The 11,744-nt window shown below is 59.4% G+C and overlaps 1 protein-coding gene across 1 annotated transcript; it reads right to left on the bottom strand.

The window, feature by feature from the left end:
• Positions 1-583: 583 nt before the first annotated feature.
• CSPG4 (chondroitin sulfate proteoglycan 4) lies at positions 584-11,744 on the bottom strand. The gene is made up of 7 exons (XM_032174281.2): positions 11,574-11,744; positions 11,091-11,267; positions 9,196-9,394; positions 8,960-9,094; positions 8,646-8,812; positions 3,963-4,146; positions 584-3,645 (listed from the first exon to the last, which is right to left on the bottom strand). Exons 2-7 carry the CDS (start codon positions 11,241-11,243, stop codon positions 1,811-1,813), a joined length of 2,673 nt encoding a protein of 890 aa, XP_032030172.2. The 5' UTR covers positions 11,244-11,267; positions 11,574-11,744; the 3' UTR covers positions 584-1,810.

The raw sequence follows: 11,744 nt of genomic DNA, 5'->3' as shown, positions 1-11,744 counted from the left end.
GGACACAGGGAAGAGGTGACTCTGGTCCCCAGATGCAGGTCAGCTGCCAGAGGCTGGCCGGGGCTCTCCACCCACTGACCCTGGCTGCGCTCAGAGGCCTCTCACATTTCTCTTCCTCTCTTCAGCCTACTCTCAGGGCCAGACATATCCCCTGGGACCCAGAATCTGTCTCCATTGCCCCCAACCCCGTGACACCCTCAAGAGAGGTCTAGAGGGTGGTGACTCAGCAACTCAAGAGAGGGCCTTCTGGAGATTCCGCGGCCTCAGAACCCCTCTGTAACCCAATGCTGGCCTCTCAGGCCACATGTGGGGATGCCTGGCTTTTCTGAATCCTTGCTGCTTCCTCTGGCTTTGAGAAGCAGCACCCTTGGTCCTCCTGTTGGGAGGGTGGAGACCAGCAGAAGCCTTCCTTGTAAAAGTTTCTAGGAGGGACCTGTGGTGGTTCTCCTCCCGCTCCCCCTTGGTACCATGTCCCAGCCTTGGGATCCCCAAGTGTCCCCACTCCCTTCACTTTGCTGCTGCAACCCCTTGAGAGGTGGCTGGGGAAGGACGGGGTGTGGAGGTCGAAACTCAGGCTAATAAATCTAGGGTGGGGAGCATTTATTTTAATTTTTGTCTTGCAGCTCTTTGTAGAGGACCTAGCCTTTCTCTACTGAATTGAAGGGGTTTGGTCCCATCACCCGAAGACTGGCCCACCTGCCCACACAGGTAGGGGCACAGGAGGTCTGGGAGACCCCAGGAGGTGGAAGTTCAGAGGCCTGCCTGACCCTGTCCATCCCACTGGCTGAGGCCAGGCCGGGGGGCCGACCCCAGGGGCCCTCTGTATGCAAGCCGACGCAGACAAGGGCCCAGTGCATAGTTAAGACACAAACACCACACAGCTGTCCAGAGCCTCCAAAGCACTGTTTATCCAGGCTCCATGGAACCAAGTGCCCCCAGCTGCCTGCTCTAGTCCTCAGGGGGGCACTGGCACTGCAGTGGCCTCGGCCTGAGACCCTCCATGAGCCCCAGCCCAGCCTGCTCCAAAGCCGCTGACACATGCATGTTTAGCCCTTGGCCTATCAAGATGGGGCCCTGGGAATGAACTGGCTGCAGACCCTCCTCCGTCCCACACCCCCAGGGGCTCCATCAGTCCTGGCTAGCTCAGCACCATGTTAAATAGCTTCCTTGCAATCTCCGTTAAATAAACCCATCCCCAGAGCAACCTACCCACCCTGCACCCTGAATATATTATTCTATTGGCTTATGCCTTCTAGACTGGAGGCGCTCTCTCCTCCTGCCCTCTACTCCAGGGGATACCATCTCCCTAAAAGACCGGGGGGGATGTTTTTTTCTCAACTCTGGGGCAAAGACAAAGGGTGGCCTGGGTTGGAGTGGAAAAGCCAGGAATACCCTCCTCTGTCCCTTCCCCCTCCAGGGTACTTTCTTCTCCTTGCCCTCTTAGCAGCCTGGGTCAGGCACGACTTACCCAAGGTCACAGACCCAGGACCCAGAGTCATGACCCATGTAGGAGGTTACCCTGGTTTTGACAGCCCAAACCAGCTCCAGGGCAGGAGGACTGAACTTAAGCCTGCCTCCACCTTGGCCCCTGCAGTTCTCCAGGCTCGGAGTGAGCCGAGGGAGGTTCCAGCTCTTGACTCCACTCTGTCCAGGACCCCTGGGACTATCTCCCAGGACCCTCCACCCCTGGTGTCTCCAGGTCTCTCTTGCTCTGGGGATACTCAGACAGCACCGGGCACGGAAGCAATGGGGCCCGGGACATGGGCAAGCCTGTCCCTGGCCCGATCAGCATCTGGGCCCAGGCCAGGCCTCACACCCAGTACTGGCCATTCTTAAGGGCAGGGTTGGGTGTCCGGCAGAACTGCAGCAGCTCTGGGTCAGGCTGGCCTCCTGGAGGGGGCCCCTGGCCAGGCACAGCTGTGAGCGGGATGGCCTGGCCTGGCTCCACCTTGCGAAAGGTCTCGGTGTCACCAGCCAGGCCGTTGCGGGGCTTGGCAGTCAGGACCTGGACGTCATGCTTGCCCGTCTTGTTGCGTTTTCGGAGGTAGAAGAACAGAGGCAAGATGAGCGCCAGGAGCAGAAGTACCAGGCACACGGGGATGATGACGCTGAACATGTTGGCCTCAAGGAAGCCCAGGAAGCCTCCCTTGGCCACAGCAGGCACAGGGCTGGATGCCATGGGGCCTGGTTCGCCTGTGGGGGTGCTGCTCTCTGGCTTCCCTGCTTCCGTCCGGGCGGCCTCGGGGACACTGAGCAGGGCCACGCTGTAGGGCTGGGCAGCATTGTAAGGCTCAGTGGCAAAGTCCAGGGAGGCCACAGCAGGCGGGACGCCCTGTGCCCACAGCTCCAGAGTGAGACTGTCGCCTGCGGGGCCGGGGGCCCTGCCCTCTGGCCTGCCCACCTCCAGCCCCAGCCTCCCGTCCTCAAGGTCCTGCTGAGTGAACTGCTCCACCAGCTGGCTGCCCCCAGGCTCCGTCCTGGCTCGGGGCACGCGGACCACGCGGCCATGCCGGGGTCCCTCCAGGAGGCGGAAGCGGGGCACACTGCCTGTGCGGTTGGCCAGCTCGCCAGCATCTAGGACGGTGGGGTCCAGGCGCAGGGTGGCACCCTGGGGCCATGGCCCACCTGCCCACACATGCAGCAGAGCCCTCACAGTGACGTTCACTATGGCTGATGCATTGACACCCCTGGCCAGTGCCAGGACTCTGAAGTGGTCATGAGAGGAGGAGAAGTTGGTGAAGGCAAAGACCACCTCGCCCTGGTCTATCTGGAGTTGGCTGAAGGCCGAGGCGGGCCGCCCGCCCACCAGGAGATGCCCATACTGGGGTCCCTGGATGAGGCGGTATGCTGCCTCTGGCTCCTCCCGATCTGAAACCACCCGGAGCTGCTGCTGGCTCAGTGAAGAGCGCCCCAAAGCTTGGGGCACCTCCAGGGGTGCCCGCAGCTGCACCTCGATGGTGGATGGTAGGATGTCCACGGCCAGGGACATGGGCAGGGGTGGGCTGGCCCCATCAGACATGCTCAGCTGGAAGACGCCTGCCACGCTGCTCCCGTTGGCCACGAAGGTCAGCCGCCCCGAATCTACATCGGCTTGCGTGAAGCGGGTCACGGGCCCCGGGCCGCCACCCACCAGGCTGAGGAAGCCGTTGTGGGGTGCCCGCTGGACCTCATACTCAATCTCCCCAGGAGCTGAGTCTGGGTCCACCACGCTCAGCTGGGCCCGGGAGATGGGGGCGCGAGAGCCTCGGGTGAGCCGGAGTGGGACAGAGGCCTGTGGCTGAGGGGGCCGCTCATTTACATCCCGCACCGTGATGGCAAAGGCCTCTGAGGTTTGGGGTCCAGCAACGGAGGCCCCTGCTGGCCCCTGGAGGTGGGCACGAAAGTGGAAGCCATCCTGCTGGGTGCCCCCACCGCCGTGGGCATACACTAGCTGCCCTGCAGCCAGCTGGGACTGCAGGAAGTGGGGCTGCCCAGCGTGGAGGGGCTCCTCGGACACCAACAGCTGGCCCCGGCTGGGGAACTGTGTGACCTGGAAGAGCACATCATGCTCTGGGCGCTGGGGTGATGGAACGCTGGCCAAGAGATTGGAGGCATCCAGAGCAGCCACGGTGATCCTGGCCCGCTGGCCCTCGGGGACCCAGAGACCTGGGGGTGGGACACAGGCTATGAGGGTCCAGCCCACTGAGGGAAGAGCGATAGACCCTCAGCTAGGGGTGCCCCAGGGCAAGGATGTGCCTCCCCGCAACCGTCAAGCCAGGTCCGCCAGGTGGGGCTCAGGGTTCCCGGGAGGACAAGGACCATGTCCCTGCTCTGATGTCAAAGCTTCCCCACTCACCCTCCCTGTGACTTCCCAGGTCCTAGGGGCTGAGACAGGAGCTGCTGACCCTGGCCTTGTGTCCCCTCCTCCTGGGCCTCTCCCATTGTCCCTCCCCACAATCTTGCCAGCTCATCATGCTATTCACCTTTGTTCTTCCAGAGGTGGCTGGGGCGCTGGGGACAGGCAGCCTCAAAAGACACAGCCACAGCAAGGGTGGCGGCCACATCCCGGGCAGGCGGCGAGGACAGCTGAAGCTCTAGGGTATCATGGGCCTCCCAAAAGGGCTCGGGGGGCATCTCATGCTCATACAGAATATTCCCAGCGTAGACCTAGGGGAGACACCATCGTGGGGTGAGAGGCAGGTCCAGCCCGCGTTGTCCAGACACTGAGCACTTCTGTCTCCTCTCTGGGCTCTTCTGTCTCCTCCCACTCTGTCTGTCCTCCTCCTCTTCTGTCTCCTCCCACTCTGGGCTCTCCTGGCTGTGCCCAGGTCTGTGCGTGTGACCCACTGTCTCCCTCACTAACTCACTGGGTCACATCAGGCAATGCAGTGCAGAGCTGGGCTCTGGAGCCAGAGCCTGGGCTCAAACCCCAGCTCTGCCACCCTGGGGAAATCGCCTAATTTCTCTGACCTCTGGGGAATGCAATGATCTGTCTGTGCTGCTCTCTGAAGTGAGTACTTCCTCTTGTGCACAGGATCCTATCCCCTCTTGCCTTCTGAAGACACCACTTCTACTGTCTCTTGGCTTTCTCCTGTGGTGTCAGTTTCCCCCCAGATGTATCATTCCCTTCATTATGCAACTATGCTATTCTTTTGTCTCACTTACATTAAAGCTATTTAATTAATTATTATTATTATTATTTTGAGACAGGGTCTTGCTCTGTTGCCCAGACTGGACTGCAGTGGCATGATCATGGCTCACTGTAGCCTCGACCTCCAGGGCTCAAGCGATCCTCCCATCTCAGCTTCCCAAGTAGTGGGGACTGCAGGCACATGCTACCACACCCAGCTAATTTTTTTTATTGTTTGTTGAGACAGGGTCTCACTATGTTGCCCAGGCTGGTCTTGAACTCCTGGGCTCAAGCGATCCACTTGCCTCGGCCTCCCAAAGTGCTGGGATTACAGGCAGGAGGCACTCACTGCACCTGGCCAGAAAAAACTATTCTTGACTTCACATTTTCCACCAACTTCACCCCTGCCCCTTTGCTTCTCTTTGCAGCAAAACTTCAAAAAGCATAGTCCACACTCTCCCCCAGGCATTCTTGGGTCTCTCTACCCAGGATTTTGCTCCCCCATCGCCACATCTCCTTTTGCCAAGGGCACCAGAGGCCTCCGTGTTGTTGGATCCAGCGGTTGGCTCTCAGCCTCCTCTTAACTGCTCAGCTGCACTGGTGCCGCCAAGCAGCCCTTCCTCCAAGAGAGCCACGGGCTCTTCACTCTGGGGTTCCTCCTACCTCACAGACTCTCCTGGCTGTTCCTCCTCTTCTCCCCAACATCTTATGGCCAGGTCTCCAGGCTCTTTTCTGTCTACAGGCACTCTCCACGGGTCCTTGTTCAGTCTCCTGGCCTCAAATGCCAGCTGTGCTGAGACCCCCTTATTTGTAGCTCCAGCCGAGCCTGCTCTCCCCTGAACCCCAGACTCATGTTTCCAGCCACCTCTGCAGGTATCTAGTAGACACCTCAAACTCAACCTGCCCCGGCTGCACTCCTGATTGGCCCCCACCTCCTACAGTCATCCTGCTTCAGAGACTATAGCTCCGTTTTCAAGGGCTCAGGCCAAACCCTTGGAACCATCCTTGCAGCCTCTCTTTCCCTCAAACCACCTCATCTCTCACCTGGATTATCTTTAACAGCTTCCTGTGTCCCAGCTGCAGTCCCCCGCCCATTACATTTTGTTCTTAACACAGCAGCCAGAGTGAGCCTTTTGAAAGGGAAGATTATGGGGCTCTTTGGCTCACATAGTGCAGTGTCTCCCCATCTGACCACTAAGGCCTGGCTGTGACCACATCACCCCTGCAACCTCAACTCCCCTCACTTCCACTCCAGCCACAACTGCTGTTCTATGGTGCTGCCTGCAGTTCAACACCAAAGAATATTCTTCACTCCAGGAAGAAAATAGGTTTCCTCCACCTCCAATCAAAATGTGTTCTTTTGGCCTATCTTTTGTTCCCCACCCCCCCCCCACGCCCTTTTTTTTGAGACGGAGTCTTGCTCTGTCGCCAGGCTGGAGTGCAGTGGCACGATCTCGGCTCACTGCAACCTCCACCTCCCAGGATCAAGCGATTCCCCTGCCTTAGCCTCCTGAGTAGCTGGGACTATACATGCGCGCCACCAAGCCCAGCTCATTTTTTGTATTTTAGTAGAGATGGGGTTTCACCGTGTTAGCCAGGATGGTTTTGATCTCCCGACCTCGTGATCCACCCGCCTTGGCCTCCCAAAGTGCTGGGATTACAGCCGTGAGCCACCGCGCCTGGACTTATTTTCCCCTTTTAGGAAACACTGGGAACTATTTTCTTCTCAGAGAAAAACAGGACTTGCACAATAGTAACGTGGAAACTTAACAGGGTCTTAACCTGTGAAGACTCTAGGAGCAGAACCCGGAGTAACGAGGAGCAGGGGCCCGAGTAAGGGGAGCAGGGCCCAGGCTAAGCAGGGGCAGAGCCCTGTCTAAGATGGGGCAGGGCCTGGGCTAAGGGAGAGCAGGGCCGGGCTAAGGGGAGGCAGGGCCCAGTCTGAGGTGGGGGCAGGGCCCGGTCTAAGAGGAGCAGAGCCTGGGCTAAAGGGCAGCTGAGCCCAGTCTGAAGGAGAGCCGAGCTATCTAAACAGGGGCTAGCACCTGTTCTAAAGGAAGCGGCTGCTCCTGTGCTTTCGCTGTAAGAGGGAACACAGGCCTTTTAAGAAAAGGGGAATCAAGTTTTTCGTTTCATTTCCCAAAGGTTATATGTTGACAATTAACTTCAAAGTATTAGCTGCTTTGTGCAGGCCAAATAAACACATCTGTGGGCCAGATCTGGCCCAGGACTAAAGAGCTGCCAGTGGCAACTTCTGGCCCAGGCTGAATGGTGGGCAGGAAGGAAATGGAGCCCCCAGGAGTGGGAGTGGGAGCTGATGTCTGGGTACAGGAGCTCTGTGGGTGGGAATGAGACAAAACACAGGGTCTTGAGCTCTGAGGAGCAAGCAGTGTCCTCCAGTGAAGGAAATCCTGGACTCGCAGGCAGAAGTTTTGCCTCTTACTTGCCATGTGCTCTGAATAAAGTTACCTGCCCTCCACGAGCCTGTTTCCTTATCTGAAAAATGGGGACACCTGACCCCTTCCCTGCCCAGTTCAGTGTTGTGGGACAGGGCTGCTGTCAGAACAATACCCAGTCCTGCCCTCCTCCCTGAGTGGGCCAGGTAGCCCACGTAGCCTCTTCCCCACTTTCCTGGGTGGCACTGCCAGCCTGGCCCCCTGGTGCCCATTCGATCTAGTCCTTCATATTGCTGGGGCACGGGAAGCTCTGAGTAACGTGGGACTATAGAGTGCGAGAGGGTTGCTGATGGCCTGGTCCCGTGCCCTCCCCATTCCTGGGCATTCTCGACAAAGGCTCCCAGCAACTGAGGGTACGCAGCAGCTGTAGACACCAGCCTGACAAATATCTCATTGTGGGGAGGGGACCATAGCAGGAGTGGGGCTCCAGGGAAATACAGAACCTGGGACTGGGAGGTGTTGATGTGAGAAGCCCAAGAAACTTTATTCCACCCGTCAAAGCCACCTCCTTCCAGATGCCCAAAGGCTCCCCATCTGAGCCACTTGCTGGGCGGGGACTTTGGCTTTGCACTTGCTGAATACCATCTGCACCTCTCAGGAGGGAGAGTGCCAGGCTCAGGAGGTCCCTGCCCAAGCAAGGGAGCTAGGAAAGGGGGCTAGGGGTGGGCTCTGCCATTTTTTGAGGGCTGGCGGGGGACCCCTCTGGAGGTACTTGAGGCAGTACCATATGCTGTGGCTCCTGAGTGACAGAGTCAGCTCTGCACCCACAAGACCGCTCCCTACCTAGAATTCACTGTCATCATGTGCTGGGTCCAGATGCCCACGCAACCTCCTGGCAGGAGCATCACATGTGCCGCCTGCCCGGGACGGCCCACGGAAGAGTCTGCCCCGCTCTGCCCTGCTATGGAACAACTCCTGTTCTGCCTTCGGGGAGAGGTGTTCATTTAAGCGATGACTGGGCTGGCCCCCATGGCACAGTTATCACAGAGAGTCTGCTGCTACCCATGGCTGAGAGCTCTAGTTCTTCCTGGTGGTCTCTGAAGCCACCAGGACGGATGAACAGCGGCTTCACCCTCTTGGCCGACTCAGCTGCCTTTCATCAGCTCATCTGCCCCTAGGATCCACCCTGCCTCTGGCTGGCGCTTGACCTGAGCCCCAGGCTCACACCTCTGCCCACAGGCCCAGCAGCTGCTTCACGTCCAACTCCATCCCCCACCAAGCACTGCCCCTCATCAGCTACTGGGGTACCACTAGTGCCCCCACATGGTGCCCCCTCTCCAGACCCTCAGGTCCAGCTATAGCTTCCTTCTGGAAGCCACACCCCAAGACCCCAGCCCTGCTCTAGGGCCCTGTATTCCTGACTTTCTGCATCCTTCTCCCTCCTTCTGGGAACATGAACTTGCCCTGCCAGCCTGGCGGCTCCTGGAGGGCAGGACACTAGCGCCTGGACAATGGCAGGCCTGGGAACCTCTGCTGCCAGTGATGCTGGAGCTGGCACCCGTGTCCACATGATGTCCATGGCACAGCGGCCACCTGAGGCTGGGAGTGTCTGAGTGGTGGCTGCAAAGTTGGGCCCTTACCTCTGCCTGAGTGAAGTTCACCAGGGCCTTCCCTGTGCTGTCCTGCTGGGCATGGAACAGCCGGCCTAGCTGGGGGCCCCGCACCACACGGTAGAGCAGGAGCTGGGGGTCGGTGCCTGCGCTGGAGCTGGCTCTGAGGGTCTGACTGCTGAGTGGCTGGACGGACCCTACCAGAGGCAAAAGGGGCTATCAGATTTTGACTGGGAGCCAGGCCCAGGCCTGTGTTTGCAGAGAGGCAGCGTGACCCTGGCATGCCACCCTCAGCTCTGCCCCAGCTCCTGGCACCCAGGAATGCCCACGATCAGCACACCCACCTGGGCAGACAGTCAGTGTCCGGCTGCCCTCCAGCAAGAGGAGCACTTGCTTCTGGGCCGTCACTCGGAAGAAGTATCCGGAGGAAGTGTGCTCGCCGTCAGAGAGGCGGAAGCGGAAGCCTCCATCCAGGGTTCCTGGGGACAGGGGCATTGGGTCTGGCTGGCCCGAGCTGGCTCCCCATCTCAGGGCACCCCCATGGGCAGTAGGAACCTGAGGCCCGGCCCTCAGCACCCACCTCTGTGTGAGAACAGCACGAGCCCGCCGTCCAGCTGGGCTTGTGTGAAGCTGCGCACCTCGGTGCCCGGCGCCCCCTGCAGCACTACTCGCCCGTTGCTGGGCTGCTCGATGGTGTAGACCAGATCCTCGGACCCAGAGTCGCCGTCCGTGCTCCTCAGAGCCTCCGCAGGGATGGGCGCAGTGGCCCCCTCCCACATCTGGGAACACAGGCCTGTGAAGGTTCTGCCTTGCCACACTCACCCACCCCTTCCTCCCTGGCCCTGGGCTGCCACCAGGGCTCCAGTCCTGCTGCGGCTAAGGCCCTCAGGTGGCATCGAGGCTGGTGCCGCTCTGGCTCCCCTGAACAAAGGGCCCTCCCGCATTCACCTTCCCTGTCACCCCAGGGAAGACCCCAGGGAAGGTCACCCTCCAGGCCCAGCCTCCCTGCTCTCCATCTGCCCTAGTCCTGCGTGTCCCTCAAGGCCAGCTTATGTCCCCTACCCAGGAAGGCCCCAGCTCTTACCCTCACCAAGTTCTCGCCCCCAGAAACCCCCAACGCTGACCAACAGTGCTCCTTAATCTGTCTCACTGGTGGGGGAGGGGTCTCCTTTCAGAGCCTCCGTGTGTGCTTGGCCGGGGCTAGGCACAGGTAGGAGTGGTGATTTTAGAAACAGGCCCTCCTTCCAGCTGAGGGAGGGGTGGGTGGTGCGGAGAGTGGGGTGCTGATGGTTGTCACTGTTCTGCAGAACAGAATCAGCGTGGGATGGGCCCAGGTGCTTCCAGAGCAGTTGCAGGCCCTCCTCATGTTGGGCAAAGGGGACCCCTTTTCAGGCCTCCCACTTGCAAGCAGAGCAGGTGCCTGTTCCTGAGGTCCTGGTACCAGTCTTGCTGGGTCAATTACTTGCGGGCAGAGCTGCAGTGGGACTCACATGCTCGGAAAACAGAGCCTTCAGGCATTCCTGGGCTTCCTCCCCTGGCCCCAGGGAGCCCTCAGGCCCAGCCCTGGCAGGAGGGGCCATAATGTTGCGGGGCAGGACCCCAGCACTAGGCTTCTGGAGCAAACACAGGTGGATGGCACCACCTGGTGGCTGTGCTGCCACACAGCCGTCCTGGCCTGTGGTTCCAGAGCACTGTGTCCCACTCTTCTGCGGCTTCCGCACCACCAGGCCGCCCCCTACGGGCACATCCTAGACCACCAAGGCCCCCCCCCCAACCCCAGCCCCAGGCACCCCATGTCAGAGACAGCCCAAGTCAGCCCTCTTATGGAAACTTCAGTGGCTCCTGCTGACCGGGGAGGACGCACCCCAGAAGCTAGTGTTCAAAGCCCTGCCATGTGGGCTTAGTAAAGCCATGCCCTTTCTGTTCTACCACAACTACTTTTGCAACCATGGAGAAGTTCTATCCCATGTCTGGGCCTCAACTTCCACCTGCAGAGTGGGGCCCTTACCTCTGCCTGAGTGAAGTTCACCAGGGCCTCCCCTGCACTGTCCTGCTGGGCATGTAACAGTCTTGTGCAGGAGTTTGGGGACCCAAGCCGTAGCATTCACTTGCTGGGTGAAGGTGGGAAACTTAACAGCTTCTGCCCTGATGCCTGCCCTTAAGGGCTTGTAAGTGATTCTGTCAGGTGTTCTGGTCCTGAGCCACAGAAGAAGGAACAGCAGAGCCATCCGTGGCCGCTCAGAAGTCTGCCTACCATACTTGCAAACGTCCAATAAAAAAACCTCCCACCTGTGTTCTATTTCAGCACAATCTCACATCTCTCCTTCCAACAACCCCGTGAGGCATGTGGCAGTGTCCCCATTTTGCAGAGGAGGAAACTGAGGATCAGAGAGGGGGAGCTCTGTGCTGGGAACTAGGGGACGCTGGCCTCTTTCTCGAAGCAGACATGGGGGGTGGTCCCAGGGATGCTCTCACCTGCAGGCCTGTGTTTGTAGTGAGGATGGGGGGTTGGTCATTGACAGGCAGGACAGTAACAGTGAAGGCCACAGGATGGCTCTGGCGGTCCATCTCGGAGGCGTTAGCCATCAGGACAAAACTGTCTGTCAGTGTCTCACTCCCGTCATGCATGTAGCGGATCAGCTGCTCTTCCACCTAGAGTCAGGCCCAGGGCTGGCAGTCAGGCCCCAGCAGCACCCTTCATGTCCTGCCTTTGGGTGCAGGAGGAGACTGACTCTTTTAGGGCTTCATTTTCCATTGGTGGAAAATGGGGACCATAAGTTCTGGCTCCGAGGAGTTGTAAGGAAGAAAGGAGATACAGTATTTAAAGCATAGGTGCTTCTGAAATATGACTCCCCGTCTCCTCTCTGTGTATAACCCCCGGACTGGAAGTCCCCAGGGCTCCCTCCACTCTGCCCCCAGAGCTGGACTGCAGCCCCTGGGCCTCTCTCACAGCCATACCTCTCTCCAGGAGAAGGCGCTGAGGGTCTTGGCTTGAGGTCCATCCTCCTTCTGCAGGGCTCCATGCTGGGGTGGCTCCAGCACCTGCAGGCCGAGGCCCGGGAGAGTGGGGAAGTAGGGCCCAGTGACGCGGAGCAGTGGAGGGGCCAGGGTGAGGCTGCCACCCTCAGG

Source organism: Hylobates moloch, unplaced genomic scaffold, assembly GCF_009828535.3.
Source record: "Hylobates moloch isolate HMO894 unplaced genomic scaffold, HMol_V3 SCAFFOLD_14, whole genome shotgun sequence".
In the NCBI taxonomy this organism is placed as follows: domain Eukaryota; kingdom Metazoa; phylum Chordata; class Mammalia; order Primates; family Hylobatidae; genus Hylobates; species Hylobates moloch.
The sequence above is the reverse complement of the archived record's forward strand: the minus strand, read 5'-3'. Positions and strand labels throughout refer to the sequence as shown.